The sequence below is a fragment of the Amblyomma americanum genome, chromosome 2 (assembly GCF_052857255.1).
Source record: "Amblyomma americanum isolate KBUSLIRL-KWMA chromosome 2, ASM5285725v1, whole genome shotgun sequence".
Taxonomy (NCBI): domain Eukaryota; kingdom Metazoa; phylum Arthropoda; class Arachnida; order Ixodida; family Ixodidae; genus Amblyomma; species Amblyomma americanum.
The window spans coordinates 40,818,704-40,833,961 of NC_135498.1; the positions used below are offsets into that span (position 1 = coordinate 40,818,704).

General features: G+C 43.7%; 1 protein-coding gene and 1 long non-coding RNA gene across 5 annotated transcripts in view; one reads left to right on the plus strand and one right to left on the minus strand.

Annotated features, from left to right (window-relative positions):
* Positions 1–12,866, minus strand: part of Fbxo42 (F-box protein 42) — a 33,378-nt gene extending 20,512 nt beyond the window's left edge. For all 4 annotated transcript variants that reach the window (XR_013312522.1, XR_013312521.1, XR_013312520.1 and 1 more), the window contains exons 1-4: positions 12,635–12,866; positions 11,617–11,853; positions 7,372–7,475; positions 5,837–6,012 (exon numbers count right to left, since the gene is read on the minus strand). Coding sequence is in view for 1 of the 4 variants with exons in the window: in XM_077654019.1 (XP_077510145.1) it covers positions 5,837–6,012; positions 7,372–7,475; positions 11,617–11,853; positions 12,635–12,761 (644 nt within the window). In the remaining 3 variants the exon portion in view is untranslated. The remainder of the gene's footprint in view (positions 1–5,836; positions 6,013–7,371; positions 7,476–11,616; positions 11,854–12,634) is intronic.
* Positions 12,867–13,701: 835 nt separating this feature from the next.
* On the plus strand, positions 13,702–15,258 carry LOC144121078 (uncharacterized). The gene is made up of 2 exons (XR_013312523.1): positions 13,702–13,941; positions 14,753–15,258. It is a non-coding gene; the product is annotated as an uncharacterized LOC144121078 (long non-coding RNA).

A 15,258-nucleotide genomic window follows, 5' to 3' on the forward strand; every position in this document is an offset into this window, starting at 1 on the left:
AAGGTTGACACACCAGTTTTTTACCATCCACCTTGTTCTTTTCTTTTCGTCCACTATGGACAGTAGTGATAAGTACGCCTTTCTCGTTGCTGCCATTCTTAAGTTTCCCAAGTTTGCCTGCATTCACTGCAACAGGCCAGACATGCTGGGACAAACAGAAAGTCGGAGCCAAAATATGCAGGAAGCAACGTCGAAGAAGAAAGAAGATGAGTGAAGCTGAAATCAACAAATTTATTCAGGTGTGTGCGCCATGCCTGCATATGATGCAAGAGGACGTGATGACATTATGCAGACGGAGTATTGGTTAGAGCATGTTTTAACGTGATAGCATTAGGGTTCATGTCATGAACAAAATCCACCGTCCAATTTTATGGAATTCGCTGACTGATCGAGAGAGGTCACGTGATCTTGTGACATCATCATAACCTTTCCTGATAGGACACGCTGTTTGGCCGAGAAAGGTCACTTCAACTTGTGACATCCACAAATCGGTTGTTATCGCTCATTTTGACCACAACGCAAGAGTTTGCACAAAATTTCCCCAACTGCTGCAAGACAGAGTTGGTTTCAAATTGGCCGCACCAAAGAATGCCGTCTCTAAAAGTTGCAACACCTGCATAGACTTGGCCTTCCATAGCAATAACAGAATTGTGGAAGTAAATTATACGACTTGCCACTTCATTGACCATAAAGCCATGCTCGTAGCGCTCCAAGAAGAAGAAATCATGACCAAAGCGACTCCAATGAATGGGATTTCGAGACCGGATATGCATAAAAATACAGAAAAGAACCACTCAAAAGAATTGGATATATATGAATTAAGTGCTTGAATTTAACAAAGGATGTAAAAAAATCCAGATAAAAATAAAAAAAGTGAAATATGCAAATGTCGGCACCGTCACAACATAGCGGATACCTGCTACTGCAGCTTGCAGTCCAAGTATGGCGGTTGATGGAACAACACTTGCAAAGAATTTGACACAAACACATACAGAAGTTTCCACAGAAGCTGTGACAAATGTGAAGTTTAATGCTTTGACTAATGTGAAGTTTAATGCTTTCGCATTCCGCTCTTAAGGTGACTTAACGGTTCGCATAGTATTTGGGGACTTGGAGAAGTGCTGGCTGACTGGCTGACAGGTGCTTAATAGAATAGCACATTATCAACGTTGTTGGATATGGGTGGGGACCGGAGTCGCGCTCAGGTGGCATGGTCAAGATGATGCCTGCTCCCACTTCCACCAGGACAGGACTGCCGACGAGTGAAAAGAGTTGGGTGATGGGAGAACGATTACGAGTGGGTTTATTTACATTTTTACAAGCGTAAAGATCAAGAGTGGGATTCTCCTGACTGCACACGCTGTCGAGTTTTATAGCGTTCCTCTTCCCTAAATTCCCTCGGTTGAGGGCGCCCTCACCAGGGTGGCAGTGGCCTGAAAGTTTCACTTGTTCGCACAAACTCACACCACCACGCATATGGACACGCCCCCATCACACGTTGAGCCCGAGAGAGAGGAGGATCCCGTCGAGGTAACGTTGACTGCGGTAGGTGATGCCATCTAGCCAGCCGAAGGTTCCCACGTGCTGCCGACACCTGTTCATCAGAGGACAACTGACGCGCAACGACGGAATGCAAGGTTGGGAAGGGAGGCCGAAAGTGCTCCTGTCCTTAGAGATGCTTGCAAAAGTTGGGGATAATGACCATCAGCCTGCCGTAGTGCTCACAACGCCGAAGAGCCACCAGAAACGAGGCCCTTTTGTCCCCACACATAGTCACGGCGATTGGGGAAGATAACAGCCGCTAGCTCGTCGCAGCGGCGTTGAAGACCTCAGAAAGGGGTTCGGTTGTGCTCAAATCAAACTTCAGCCCTCCGCTCTTTTGGGTCCCACACTCCGACTGGGCAAAACCTCGGTCAGAGTGTTATGTTACCTTACGAATGTGTGCTCATGAGTAGGTGTGTCATTAGAAAAGAACAGGAAAAAAAATGTTAAATTAAAAAAAGTAAAATAAAAAGAAATTTAAAAAATGCTTCCTCATTCAAAGCATGTAAGCAGTTTTAAGTGCCCTCTGTAATTTTTTAGTTTATCATGTATTTTAACGATACTCGATACTCAAAAAAATAAAATGTGGTGCTAATTTTGAGGGAGCTGCGAGTCATACTTTGGAACGGCGGTGCTTGCTCAGGCAGTAGCACATTAAAAAGTGCAATTAGAGAGAGACGATGCCAATGCCGTTGACTCTGTCAGTCTTTTTCCTTCCCATGTTCGCTGCATGGCAGATGGTGACGTATACTTTGCACTTCAGCTCACCCGGTGGTGGAAGAGACGAGGGGCTCATTGCTGTGGCAAAAACCACACCACCACACCACTTCATCCCTATTTCAGGCTGCGATGGCTGCCAACAGAAACTGACAACTCTCACGGTCATTGCTCAGGAGCTTACAGAATATTTGTTTGCTTTGTCAGCACAATAAAGGTCACGCACGGGTCAATCGGATCATCAGTGCTGGCAGCGCCAAATGCATCAGCTGAAGCATCCCTTTCGTTTGGAGAAACAAGTGCTACAACAAGCCGTAGTTCTCAAGAGTTCTCAATGAAACTTGAGTTTCTTAACTATACCTCGAGGATCCTTGAGTTGATGTGGCTATATGTTTCACTTTTATCCATTGATAAAAGCCACCGTCACAAAATAAAACATGGCAATGTGCTCGTATGCTCCTGTAGAAAGGCTTTTTCCATTTGCTTCGCTTACAGCATAGCCACAGCGCGGGGCTCTTTCGGACTGGCGGTTTGAGCAAATGCTGTTACTTAACACCGTTAAGTAAAAGTAACATCTAAATAACAGAGACTAGCAAGATATGTTCTGCCAAATAAAAACTTTGAGCCTGTTTATATTTTAATCTTCTCCTTTCAACTTTAAACGCAGAATGTTCAACATCAAACGTCTGTTAAACAAACTGCTTGGAAAAAAACTGTTCAGTTTTCCCAAGCGCATGGAGCTTCTGCCTTATAGCACAGGTCAAAGGCATAAGTAACTTGGTGAATACTGCAGTAAGAAACGAAGAGCATCAGAAAAAGTCTCCACTTTATTCTTATGTAGTAAAGTGCTTCACACCTGTTCGCATGTAAAAAAAAAGGCTTTTCTAGGCCACTTACAGAAGTGATAGTTTCAATGTCACCATAGCTTCAGCCCATTGCTTAAGTTCTAACGAAGCCAGCTGCACCGATTATGGAGCTTAAAGAAATCCATGCGGCTGGATTCGTCAAAACCATTTCACAAACAGTGCACTATATCAAGTACACTGAAGATTCCAAAAATCATGGAGAAATTTCTGAACTTAGCTAATCATATTGCCAGCTTTATTAATACTGGCGATTTCAGTGATATATCGATGTATCGACAATACGGCATCAAGTGTCTGTATCGGAAATCAATTTCGGTTCTGCATCTTGTATCGTTATCGGGAATATAATTTTTGATGGTATCGGGTATCAGTATCGAAGATACGTTTCTGAAGTATCATGCCCAGCCCTGCTGCACACCTATTATAAAGCGACTGGAAACACATTGGTTACCCTACTAAGCAGGTTAATTCATCAAAAAAATTATATTGCAGCAATGGAATCTTACAATATGATTAAGATTATTTAAATTATTATATTATATATTATATATATACATTTATAAGAGAGTAAATTCACCCTGCTGTGTTGCCTCCTTCGGCACACACACCATTGGCTTAGTAACGACATTTAATGTAAAGGCTCATGACAGCTGAAAAAGTGGAACACAAAATGTGTTTATAAGAGAGTAAATTCACCCTGCTGTGTTGCCTCCTTCGGCACACACACCATTAGCTTAGTAACGACATTTAATGTAAAGGCTCATGACAGCTGAAAAAGTGGAACACAAAATGTGTCCTCTTAAAGGGGCTGCGAAACACTGCTTGAACGGATGCCGGTTTCACTTCAGATGGATTCTTTATGTCGCACAGATGCTGAATCAAAAAGAATTACAAGAATCGATGCAAAGGAACGGGAGATATTGAATGAAGATATTTCAAAATACAAGCAAACAAAATGCTGCCCTCAACTCGATTTTCGAGCAGCTTCCCATTCCCATTTTACTCTCCCAATGACGACACTAAGTGCAACCAATTAAAACAGCCTATCTGAGCACGTAGCGGAAGTTTGCACTCCATGGTTGCCTGGTCCCTGTAACTCGTTCTTGCCAAGGCTGGCAGCGCCGTTTGCACGGCTGCAACAACAACCATGTGAATGCCCAGCTGACCCAGCGATGCTTCATCGTCACGCCGATGGCGCAGAAGGGAACACTGATAAGTGATGTTCCCTGAGTTATGGATCCAAACACGATCCGAACTGAAACTGAATCCGAACTCGAGCGCGAGACACTGTGACGGTGTGACGGCCTGCGCAAGATATCAGACACATTTAGCATAGCGCATACCGCTACTGCTTACCGCCTACCATCGCTCGTCGCTCCTAGCGCGCTGGTTGGTCACGGCGAGCAAGGAGCGCACGCTGTTGACGGGCACATGGTGCCATCTGGTGCCGCCGCCCGGCGATCCTCCACAAGCTGACGATGCGCACTGCTAAATGTGAACCGAACGGCTTTTTTCTTTGCATCCTTCCTTGGGACCGAAACGAACGTTGTGCAATGGCTCGATCAGATCGATTCCGCAAAGCCGTTCTCAGATACATACAGAGTAGCCATAAGTGTTATGTGCTAGGTCGTAGGATGTTTACAGAGAAGCGCAAAATCCTTCGATGCGAAAAGTAGCAAGAGCCTCTGGTGGTGTATTTTTGTTTTACTTGCTTTATAGCGCTTTTATCTAAGGCAAACAAGTTGGTTTTGCTGATGTAATATAAAACACAAAAACTTGACAAAACGAATTTCTAGTTATTAACCCAATTTGAAGTATATTTACTGTTTGTCCAATCATAAAGCTCCCGCTAAGTGATGTCATATCCACTGCTAAAAACCGCCACTGTATGGTGCCACTGACAGCATCATGAATTTGTTTTTGCGAGCTAATTAAAATATTCAAAACCGGAGCACACGCAGTACGACCGATGCTAATAGCATCACTATAACTCATTCTATGCAACCAAGAGGCAGAACAATGCACTGATTATGTGTTTCGGGGCCCCTTTAACATATTCAAGTTGCGGAAGCATGATGGTTTGACATCAAGGTCAAACTAAATATCATGATTAACGCATCAATCTTGTCTTTTTGATAACACAAAAACTTGCTGTAACACAACCGCCCCAATGGAAGTATGCTCGACAATGTTCTTTAGCACCTGAGGGGAGTAAATCGCGACTACCATGCAGGCATGGCCACGGAGCTACTGCCTTATAGTCCCCAAAGAAATACCCGCACCGCGGTGCAGCAGTCGGCAGAGAATTGCCGCACTGGAGAACGGCTCTGAATTCTGGTCTATATTGGTTAATAAAAATTATTGCAACACGCGCAGTGAAGTTCATCGCAACAATGAGCAACTAACTGATGTTCAACGAACAATCTCGAAGTTAAATATTGCCACCCCTTGGTTGACACATACAAAAATTTCTTTCCTCCTCAAGAATGCCCCAAGTTGTCCTTTCTCAAGTTTTGTACAAGCAACAGGGGGCAGCACTAGTTTCTGAATGCCAATCGAGAGTTTCCTGTCAATACTTTACTGCCCTGGACACGAAAGAAAAGCTGGGAAAACTCGGCAAGTCCCAAATGAACAGAGCAGCGTTCGATGAAAGTCACCAAGTCACCACTTTCGTGTCGCCCGTAAGCATGCATCTGGAGTACCCCACGCACCTGGAAAAGGGCCCCACGGAGTTGGCGCAGTGCAGTCCACCAAAGACCACCATGAGGTGGCCCTGCATGGTGGCCGAGTGACCTGCCATGGAGGGACAACCACCGACCGTGCTAACCTGAGTCCACCGGTTGGCACTGCAATTGTAAACATGCAGGTGGCGGAAGATACGCCATGCCTGCAGGGCAGATTGAGTATTAGAGGTATGCATGAACACATCACACAGAAGAAGAATGTTAGAAGAGCAGCCAGCAACCATCTCTAACTGAAGTCTGTCAGCACTAATGCCATTTAATAGGAAACCTAGAATGCTGACAACAAAAGGCACAAGTGCAAAGGTTTTCCAGGGACTGATTAACATTAGTCACCAAGTCTAGGCACCAGAAAAGCATTTTAAGTATACTATACGTATGCTGATTTAGTATACAGCACGTAGATAAAAGCACCAGCGCTGTAGACATCATGCTTGTTAATATTTTGTTATATTTCAAGGAAAAGGAAAATGTCATGAAATTATTACTGACACCATGACTAGCAGCAACTTTCAAAAGCCACAACATACATTCTTTAGCCATTCAAATAAACCACATCCTGACTAGTACCACAAATGACAATTTGTTACCCCTAAGGTCGGCCTGGTTTTGTGCATTGTCAAATTTGGTATGCAATATGGGCGTGGCAAAACTTCTCTTGCACACAGAAGTTAGACACCAGGCTTTCAGTTTCTGCATACTGAAAATGCAGCTACCACTAATAAGCTAGAGCTACAGAAATAGTGCCAGTAAAATCATTTACTAAATGTACTGTTGTGCTACATTAAGTGCAGTCACAAAATGCTCAGCTATTGCCAAGCACACAAACCTTCCAGTAGACACATCAAAAGTGCTACACAGAGGAAAAGAGGCTATGCTGAGCCACAAAGAAAAGTTACTCAATCTCCCTAACCATACCGCACAATACACGATCATAACTGCAAAAATAAAGAAGTGAAATGTAGAAATGAACAGTGCAAAGGGTGCCTAGAAAATTCAATGACAACTGGAACACATGGAACGTTGCCACCATAAAGCTAAACTGCGATTATTACTGAAACATGACATTACTGTCAGCCCAATTACAAAATTTAATTCTAACTAGAGATCATGAAAAACATGCACCATTATGCTGACTAAGGCCAAACGTCTGGCTACAATAAGGTCAAAACCGGGGCAAATGCTTCCATGGAAATGCAGTTCTCCATGCTACGCACTTTCAGTGCTGTTGTTATGCAGCCTATCTGCACACAAGCAGATACTGCTTGCAGCATCATATCACTCCTATCCTTTATTAAAATGTTCTCCATAGAAAATTATACTTGAAAATCCTAGCTAATTAAACTGGTTTAAGAAACAAGTTCCCAGTTGATACCAGCTGGAATCAAGAGGGAACTTGAACCTTGAATTAGTTTGACCAGTTGGGATTTTTACCTACTCAATAGTAGCCGTGCCACTTGGAAACCATCGCACAAGACTGTCTAAGGCCAAAGAAAATAACATGCCTGATGCAATGGGTATGGAGATGTGTGCGTCCAGCCACCAAAAAGCAGCAGGTTTTCCTTGTACGACACGAGGGATGCGCATGCTTTTGGTGGTGGGTAGGTACCTGGAAACAGACCAATCACAAGAACTGTGATATTAGGTTCAGGCCAGGCATTCCAGAAGACTTGCCTTGACATTAAGTCTGCAATGAAATACATGAAATCCCTTCTGGGCACGTGCTTCTGAGTAATACATTACAATAAATGAGGAGGTACTCATGCTAAACCACAGCTCCCTTCTTAACCATGGAAAGTTTTAGGCCTAATGGCAAGCTTGTCAAAGAAAGAATAATAGCTAAAGGAAATGCAGAGACGCTAATTGAACTCTGGTCCAACTGCTACCCTAACACACCACATGGGGAAGGGGAACGAGGATGAAATGAAGAGAGAAAAAAGCACAGAAAGAATGCCTATACTGTGCACTCAAAAAAGTATGCATACTGACTGCGTATGCATACACGCAGACAAGCAGACTGTGAGACCCGTATATATCAAGTAGTGCAACAGAAGTTAGTATGTAGCTTTTGGTGCCACCGGTCAATATTTACAGATTTGAATAGCTAGCAACAGCAAACGCAGCACTAGCTGCACCCTGAATATGTTCACATAAGCCATATTCATTGAAGTTCAGAACTCATTCAGCGCAGCATTTTTTCCTCTTTTGTTTCTCCCCCATTTTTTAAAATGCTATGAGAGTAGTTCTTAGCGACTGCAACTAACTAGCTTGCATTTCTGCCTTAAGGGGGGTGCGGCAAATAAAATGCCTAATTTGGGCAAATTTTTTTTATTTGTTTTTTTCGTAAACCTCAGGTCTTCATGTGTTTCATGGCATTAGTGAAATATGCAGTACAGATTTAGCAAATGAGGTTTTTTTTTTTGCTGCGTGGTTGTTGAAAATTAGTGAACGAATCGCACTTCTGATGGTCCCAATGCATCATGAATTCCAGGGGTTTCTGATGGCGGAGCACCATCATCTTAATATCACCATGATGAGAAGAGATCAGAAGATTGGAGCTTCCATTTGTTGCAATGTCGCATTTCTCTGACCAAAAGCAATAACATACGAGGCAATAAACGAGGCAAATGAGAGAGTAAGCAGGGGTTGATTTTCTCAGTTTCCACGTTTCCTGCGATTGCTATCACTCATTTCCTTTGGAATTTAGTAACAAATGAAAGTACAAAGTTTCTGTTTTTTGCACATAAATCCTGAGACGTTTAGGTGTATAATAAAGCTCTTGATTTTTCTATGTAGATGAGCAATATTCTCTGTTATTTTTGGAAGAAACATTTTTATGTAAATATACATGCTGGAGTTTTTACTTTTATTGCAATGAGTACTGAACAATAAAAAAAAAGAAGTGCTTTATTGCACAGAACAGGGTTTATAAACATACCGACAAAAAAAACTTGCACACTTTCTAACAAGTTATTTAACGAAGAGGGGATGACTTAAAGAGTGTGTTAAAGGGCAGGTGAAGAGGTTTTAGAATTCGACGAGTTTGCAAAGTATTTTTGTGCTAGGAATTGAAATGGTGACGTAATCGCTGAATAAATCTGCATTGGTGGCCAGGCTTCTCTGCAGTGTGCAGCAATGGGCAGAGGCCGCAACGATGACGTCACATAAGGCGGCGCTGAGTTTCCAGCTAATAAATGGTTGTTTCAAGGAAGTAAACCAATGCCGCCGATGGTGAAGCCCACGAAGCATTGTATAGTGGTGCTGGAAGGCTCACTGCAGCTCATGGGAAAAGGTAGCGGACATCTAAAATTTCGGCAACAATGACGTCATGACAAGTTTCTCTGCACTTCTCCAACGTAGCGAGGAGAAGCCTATCATTGCAGTTTTAATCGGCGATTACGTCACTATTTTAAATGCTGGCGAAAAAATACTTGGCATGCTTTACCTTGAAGCTTCATAGATTTGATTTCTTGAAGAACCTCAAATTCTCAAAAAACCATTTCACCTTCCTTTCAATCTCCCGCCGCGGTGGCTCAGTGGTTAGGGCGCTCGACTACTGATCCGGAGTTCCCGGGTTCGAACCCGACTGCGGCGGCTGCGTTTTTATGGAGGAAAAACGCTGAGGCGTGTGCTGTGCGATGTCCGTGCACGTTAAAGATCCCCAGGTGGTCGAAATTATTCCGGAGCCCTCCACTACGGCACCTCTCTCTTCCTTTCTTCTTTCACTCCCTCCTTTACCCTTCCCTTACGGCGCGGTTCAGGTGGATATATGAGACAGATACTGCGCCATTTCCTTTCCCCCAAAAACCAATTATTATTTCAATCGTAATTATTCAACAACTATATCGGCTAGCTTTATATCAAACACAATTCTGAAATCAGCATAAAAAGTTACATATCTGTGCCATATTCAGTTATATTTCAATCCTAAATAGCGGAAACAGTTTTAATTGCCCCCCCCCCCCCCAAAAAAAAAAAACATGGCAACAGAAGTGATGGCATGCATATGTGCCACCACTCGCTGTTTTTCATCAGAGTAATGCTTCCTGCATAACTCATAGGCAGTTCTTAGGAAGGAAGTGCGATAAAAGACGACGATAAAAGAAAGACACAAGTGCTTGTGTTGGCACTTTTCTTCACAATTCCTTCCAAAGATGAGCAATGTCTAACTTGCCTAACCCTCCATCTGTCTCGTGGAGAATTAGCATTTATTGGAGCATAGGGGTCTGCAACAGGAGACTAAGATACCCTTCACATTTACTTTATTTCTTAACACTGGCAAATCTGAATGTAAAATTGTCCTTATGTGCACCCACATTTAGAAAGTCAGTGAGAAAGAGGTGTTCACGATCATGCTGAACCCTTTCCTGTGCAGGTGTTTTGTAAATATGAACGCATACCAATATGATGCCCCACAACAAGCCTGAAATGAATCTTTGCTCAATGTAAAAGTTCACCACTCATAAATATTAAAAAAACAAACACAACAAACACTGTGTCCTTTTTAAAAACTTTCTTGCTAAAAAAGAAATATGTTTGTAAAATTCGCCATTTGCGAGAGTAAAGGTGTCTTTCAGAAAAAAAACCCATAAACCAACAAAAAAAGAACACAAAGCACCATAAACAGGGGTGCACGAGGATAAGAAAAGTAACTTCATTAAGCATCAGGAAAAGGAGGACCTCGTCACTCATTTTCTTGATGCTTTATAGATTTTTTGTTAAGTCACACTGGCAGGAATTCTAAAGCCCGAAAAAAATTTCTGGACCACAGGTATGGTAAAAAATATGAACACACTTGATGCCTGGGTATCAAATGTATCAAATGTGGCACAGGCTTACTTGACCTGCACAATGTATGAAAAAAGTTCTTGCATCACCGACTCAGCATTTTCAAGGCAATGGTGCATATCTATAAAACTGAACTTGGATATAAGCAAGGTGTGCTGCCCCGCCCCACATAATTCCTTGTGGCTACAACGACACAAAAATTTTAAGCGAAGATTTTGACCCAGTCGCATATGAGCACCTTTCACAAGGCGCTAAGACTGAACACAATTTAGGACAACATTAATTTAATGATTGTGTGGATGGTCACCCACGCAAGACCAACTTAGGTGAGGCAGTTTCTGACATAGACATTAATTATGTCAGAAACTACATCTATGACAAAAGGTTAACTCAAAACACAATGCCAAGACATTTGCTGATGAACACTAGTGTCAGGAACTGGCCAGCTGCTTGTGGCTAGTCCAGGACTGTGTGTGGCACATTCCACAGGGGACAAGAATCTCGCACCAATAATCTCAACACACACTCAGGCCTCCATCCCACCTCCTTCAATGACTGGCTCCCTAACCTAGCCCCACATTTGACTGCTTCAAGCTCCTCAGCAATGTACACGGATAAGGCATAGCAGATAGTCAGCATCAAACAGCCCTAAAAGCGTGGAGTGTGTGTGGGGGGGGGGGGGGGGGGGCTACTGGAACTGAAACAAAATGTATGATCTCTTTCTCTGGCACACGTGGTGCATAAGTATGTGAGTCATCAGCTCTGTATGCCCTGGCATTTGGTAATGTTGCAGTGAAGCCGCAGCATTCTTTACAGTCGAAACCTGTACAAATCGTGACATAACTATTCATTGCAGGCATAGGAGCTTGAGGTTTTATGCTGCGATTACTAGGTCAGTAATACAAAAAAAAAAAAAAGAATTGTAGCTCAGTGCATATCTTTAATACTGGGGAACCGCTCACCCATTGTCAGCGGCCGAATCCACCTTCTGGTCGCTAGGTCAAGGCGCCACAGGTCGTTGAAAGTCGTGTTAGCTGTGGTGCAACCACCGAAAACATACATCGAGTCCCCAAGCACACAGGCACTGTGCGAATACCGCTTGGAAATCGTCGGCCCCGACTCGCTTGGTTTCTGGCACCAAATGACATTTTGCAGTGACACGGAACTGAGAAAGTCCCTGCGAATTTTTCGTTCTGCCGCTGGAAAGAAGGGAAAAAAAAATCTTCATACACGTCAGTCCAGGCACTATGCAAGAAAAATTACGTTGATCCCTCCAAATTGTGAAATGTAACAGCTCCGTCCCATTGTTTGTTTCCCAGAAAAAAAAAAATATAACACCGAGCTGACCTTTTTAATAGTGCGCATTGATAGGAACAAATTTCTGCCGGTCTTTTGCAAGCGTTGAGCTTGGGAGCAACATTAATTTGCACAAATATTGCGCCGCTGATTTTGCGACGCAGATGCCGGGTCACAAAAACAAGTCTGGAACTCAATGTACCCCTGAAGAATAAGCGCGAATCAATAGAGGAACAAAGCTTCTAACATAGGATGAACCTAGATGCATAAATTCACTAGCTTCCAATAAATAATACCGAGTACATGTATCCTAACGCCAAAAAGGCGTCGCACGCAAATGACCGGTTAAACATTTCAGCAAATAGGTTCACCATAATGTTTAAACGAGGTCTGTTCACAAATATACTCGCTTCATTGCCATCAAAACGACGACAGAAGAAAACTCTAGAGATAACGGCGTTTTTACTTTTGAGGAAAAAAAGGCAATCTAACGTGTTTACGGAAGAGGCTCAAGACTACTCTAGTGTTCAAGTAGTTCAATCATCGAAGCCAAAGCGAATATGGTTAAAGCTGCGCTAAAAACACAGAATATAACTCGGAGGAGAAAAGACGTCCGCATTCGTAAACACGGGATAATCGCTCGGTAAACAGACAAGGTGGAAACCAAAAATATAGCAGACTTACATTTGGCGTGCGCGTACCAAGCTTTGCTGACTAGTCTGCAGGATTTAAAGTCTCTGTACGGCGAAAGGTGGCAGAATATATACTCTAACACAACATCTGGCAGGTCATCGATGCATGCTGCGCTCATCTTGTAAATTAAAAGCCGCAAATTTTGATAATCCGATTGTATACCATCCCGAACGGTACACAGATGAAAGCACCCCGACCAGAGACGAGGGAAAGGGCAGGAACCAAAGCAGGAAATAGAAACCTGCGTGGAGAGCAAACCTTCTAAGTGGCTACAAGTGAAGTTACAGCAGGGCGCAGCCATCTTAAAATCCTAATGCCATCCACACACTTTATGCTCCTACTAACGCATGTTTAAAAAGCTAGTTATAGTGTGTGGTGCATGGCCGTAGTTTTCTAAACATAGCAAAGAAACGTAGACATTTTTTTTTATACACACATAGAGCGGCGTACGGCCCATGCACAGTGGACCTATGGTGCGTTACGTAGTCGTACGGTAGGGTGCAGAGATCAGTGGCAGGGTGAAGCAAAACGCCTCCCCTCGCCGAAGAGGGCGCTGAGAGAGAGCTCTGTGGAAAACAGGGATGCTGACGAAATCGGCACTGTGAACATACCGGACCTTTAAACAGGAAATCGCCAAAGAAAATATCTATGATAATTGTAGGGGAAGCTCTTTGTTGTTTGAGGCCAGGACTGGAGTTTTGCGGACTAAGACGCATAGAGTCACGTACCACGAGATAGACACGTTGTGCATTGCGTGCGGAGTGGAGCAGGAAACGGCTGAACACTTGATACTTTTCTGTAAAGGCCTTCACCCTACAGTGGAAAGCAGCGGGGCTGACTTACCCAAGGCATTGGGGTTTAGGGATAGTGAAAAGAAAGTAGATTTTAAGAGGGTAGAAGTAACCAAGCGAAGGTTATACGATTGGTGGCTAAAAGCAAGACAGGAGTAAAATTTCATAAGACATGGCTAGGTGGCTTCAGCCACCGCCCGATTTAAAGGGTTCAGCCGTATTCATCCATCAATCCATCGATTTTAGTTTCGATACCTGAGCGCCGCCATGTTTCTTTTACCCAGCGTCGCCTACCGCTGACGCCATCATGGGCTGATAATCTGCAGCCCGTGGGCTGCAGCGTGTGGTTTCTGGCATTGTCATCCGCCCGTTTTATTCCTGCCAAGCCTAAAAATGGTGCGTGGGGGTTCACCTCGTGTTAATCCTCGTGTGTGCTGTGCCATTAGCACCTGCAACAACCAACGGGAGCAAGCGACCATGCTTCGACGGAGCGAACAATCAGCATCGGTGAGTGTCATGCTCGCAGTTCACACGTGTAGTTTTTGTCGTTGGTTACCTGTAGGGCAAACGTGGCACAGTGTTGCATGTTGGAAAAACGAAAGCGAAATGTGCTGAAACTCAAGACCGCATAGATCAATCGAATATCTCGTTTTTCGTGGAGCACAGTTTCTAATTAACGCTTGCGCTGCCTGCTTGGACATGGCGAGTGTGACAATTTAGATGCAGAGCTTACGACTGAGTACTCCGTTCACAAACTGAACATTCGGGAGACAACAGCGAGCTCTGTGACCGAAACGAATCCACGTCTGATCATTGCAGTGTTTAATTGTTTGCGGTGATACGCGCGATAAAATTGAAATTCGCTTCCTCCTGCCGCTCGCGTAGGGCTGTTCATGCTACGAGAGTTACAAGCCAGTTAACTGAAAGCAACACGCATTCTTGCCTACTCTGCTCCCGCCAGTACTCGCTGGCCCACAAATACCAGAAAATGTGTAATTACACGGACTGAAATGTTGGTGCACTAATGGAACGCTATTACCGCTTATCGACAGGCCGAATATCCGCGCCTGTGTTGAGAATTCCAATCTCAGTCGGGTAGGGGCACTGCTCAAGTGCTCATGCATAGTGGATTTTCTTACAGTGCATTCGATGTGATTTCCCGTGCATGCCGTATGTTCTTTCTTCTTACGTTGCCTTGGCTGCATTTTTGAATGCTCACTTTGCAGTTCAGTTAAAGTTCGTGTTGCCGCTATCATTCATGCCATTGTTCAAATAAAATTATTATTTTTGTACTAACAGCATGTTTTTTTTTTTTCAGGTGGCGATTGATGCCCACAAGCTTCCGATATTCGTGAACATGTGGGGTGGCGAAACGAAGTTGTGGCCACATTTGCGAAGTCCTTACATCGTGTACTGCTGAGTTAAAACAGCTTTGCCAAGACCATACAAAAGCTTGACCTCTTAAAATTATGTACAGGGTATAGTTTAAAATTGGCAAACCAAGCGCTGTGCTTCGTTCCGCGCCCGATATTAAGCACGGGCAATGGGTTTGCTTCTGTCTGCATTTCATTCACAAAATTCGCTGATGCATAAGCTTGTTAATTGTTGGCGCAAGCATTTTCCGTTCGTCAACTACGTCCACTACCAATGCAACTTGGGGCCAGCGGGAAAGCGGTGAAGAAACAGATATCGTAGATACGCTGAGACCTTAATCCATACCAGGTACGTGCGTACATACATGCGGCTTTTTTTTTACTTCCGTCGACTATTGCCGCAACCGGCAATAAAACATTGATGTCCAGAGGACGTTGGCTTTCCGTACAA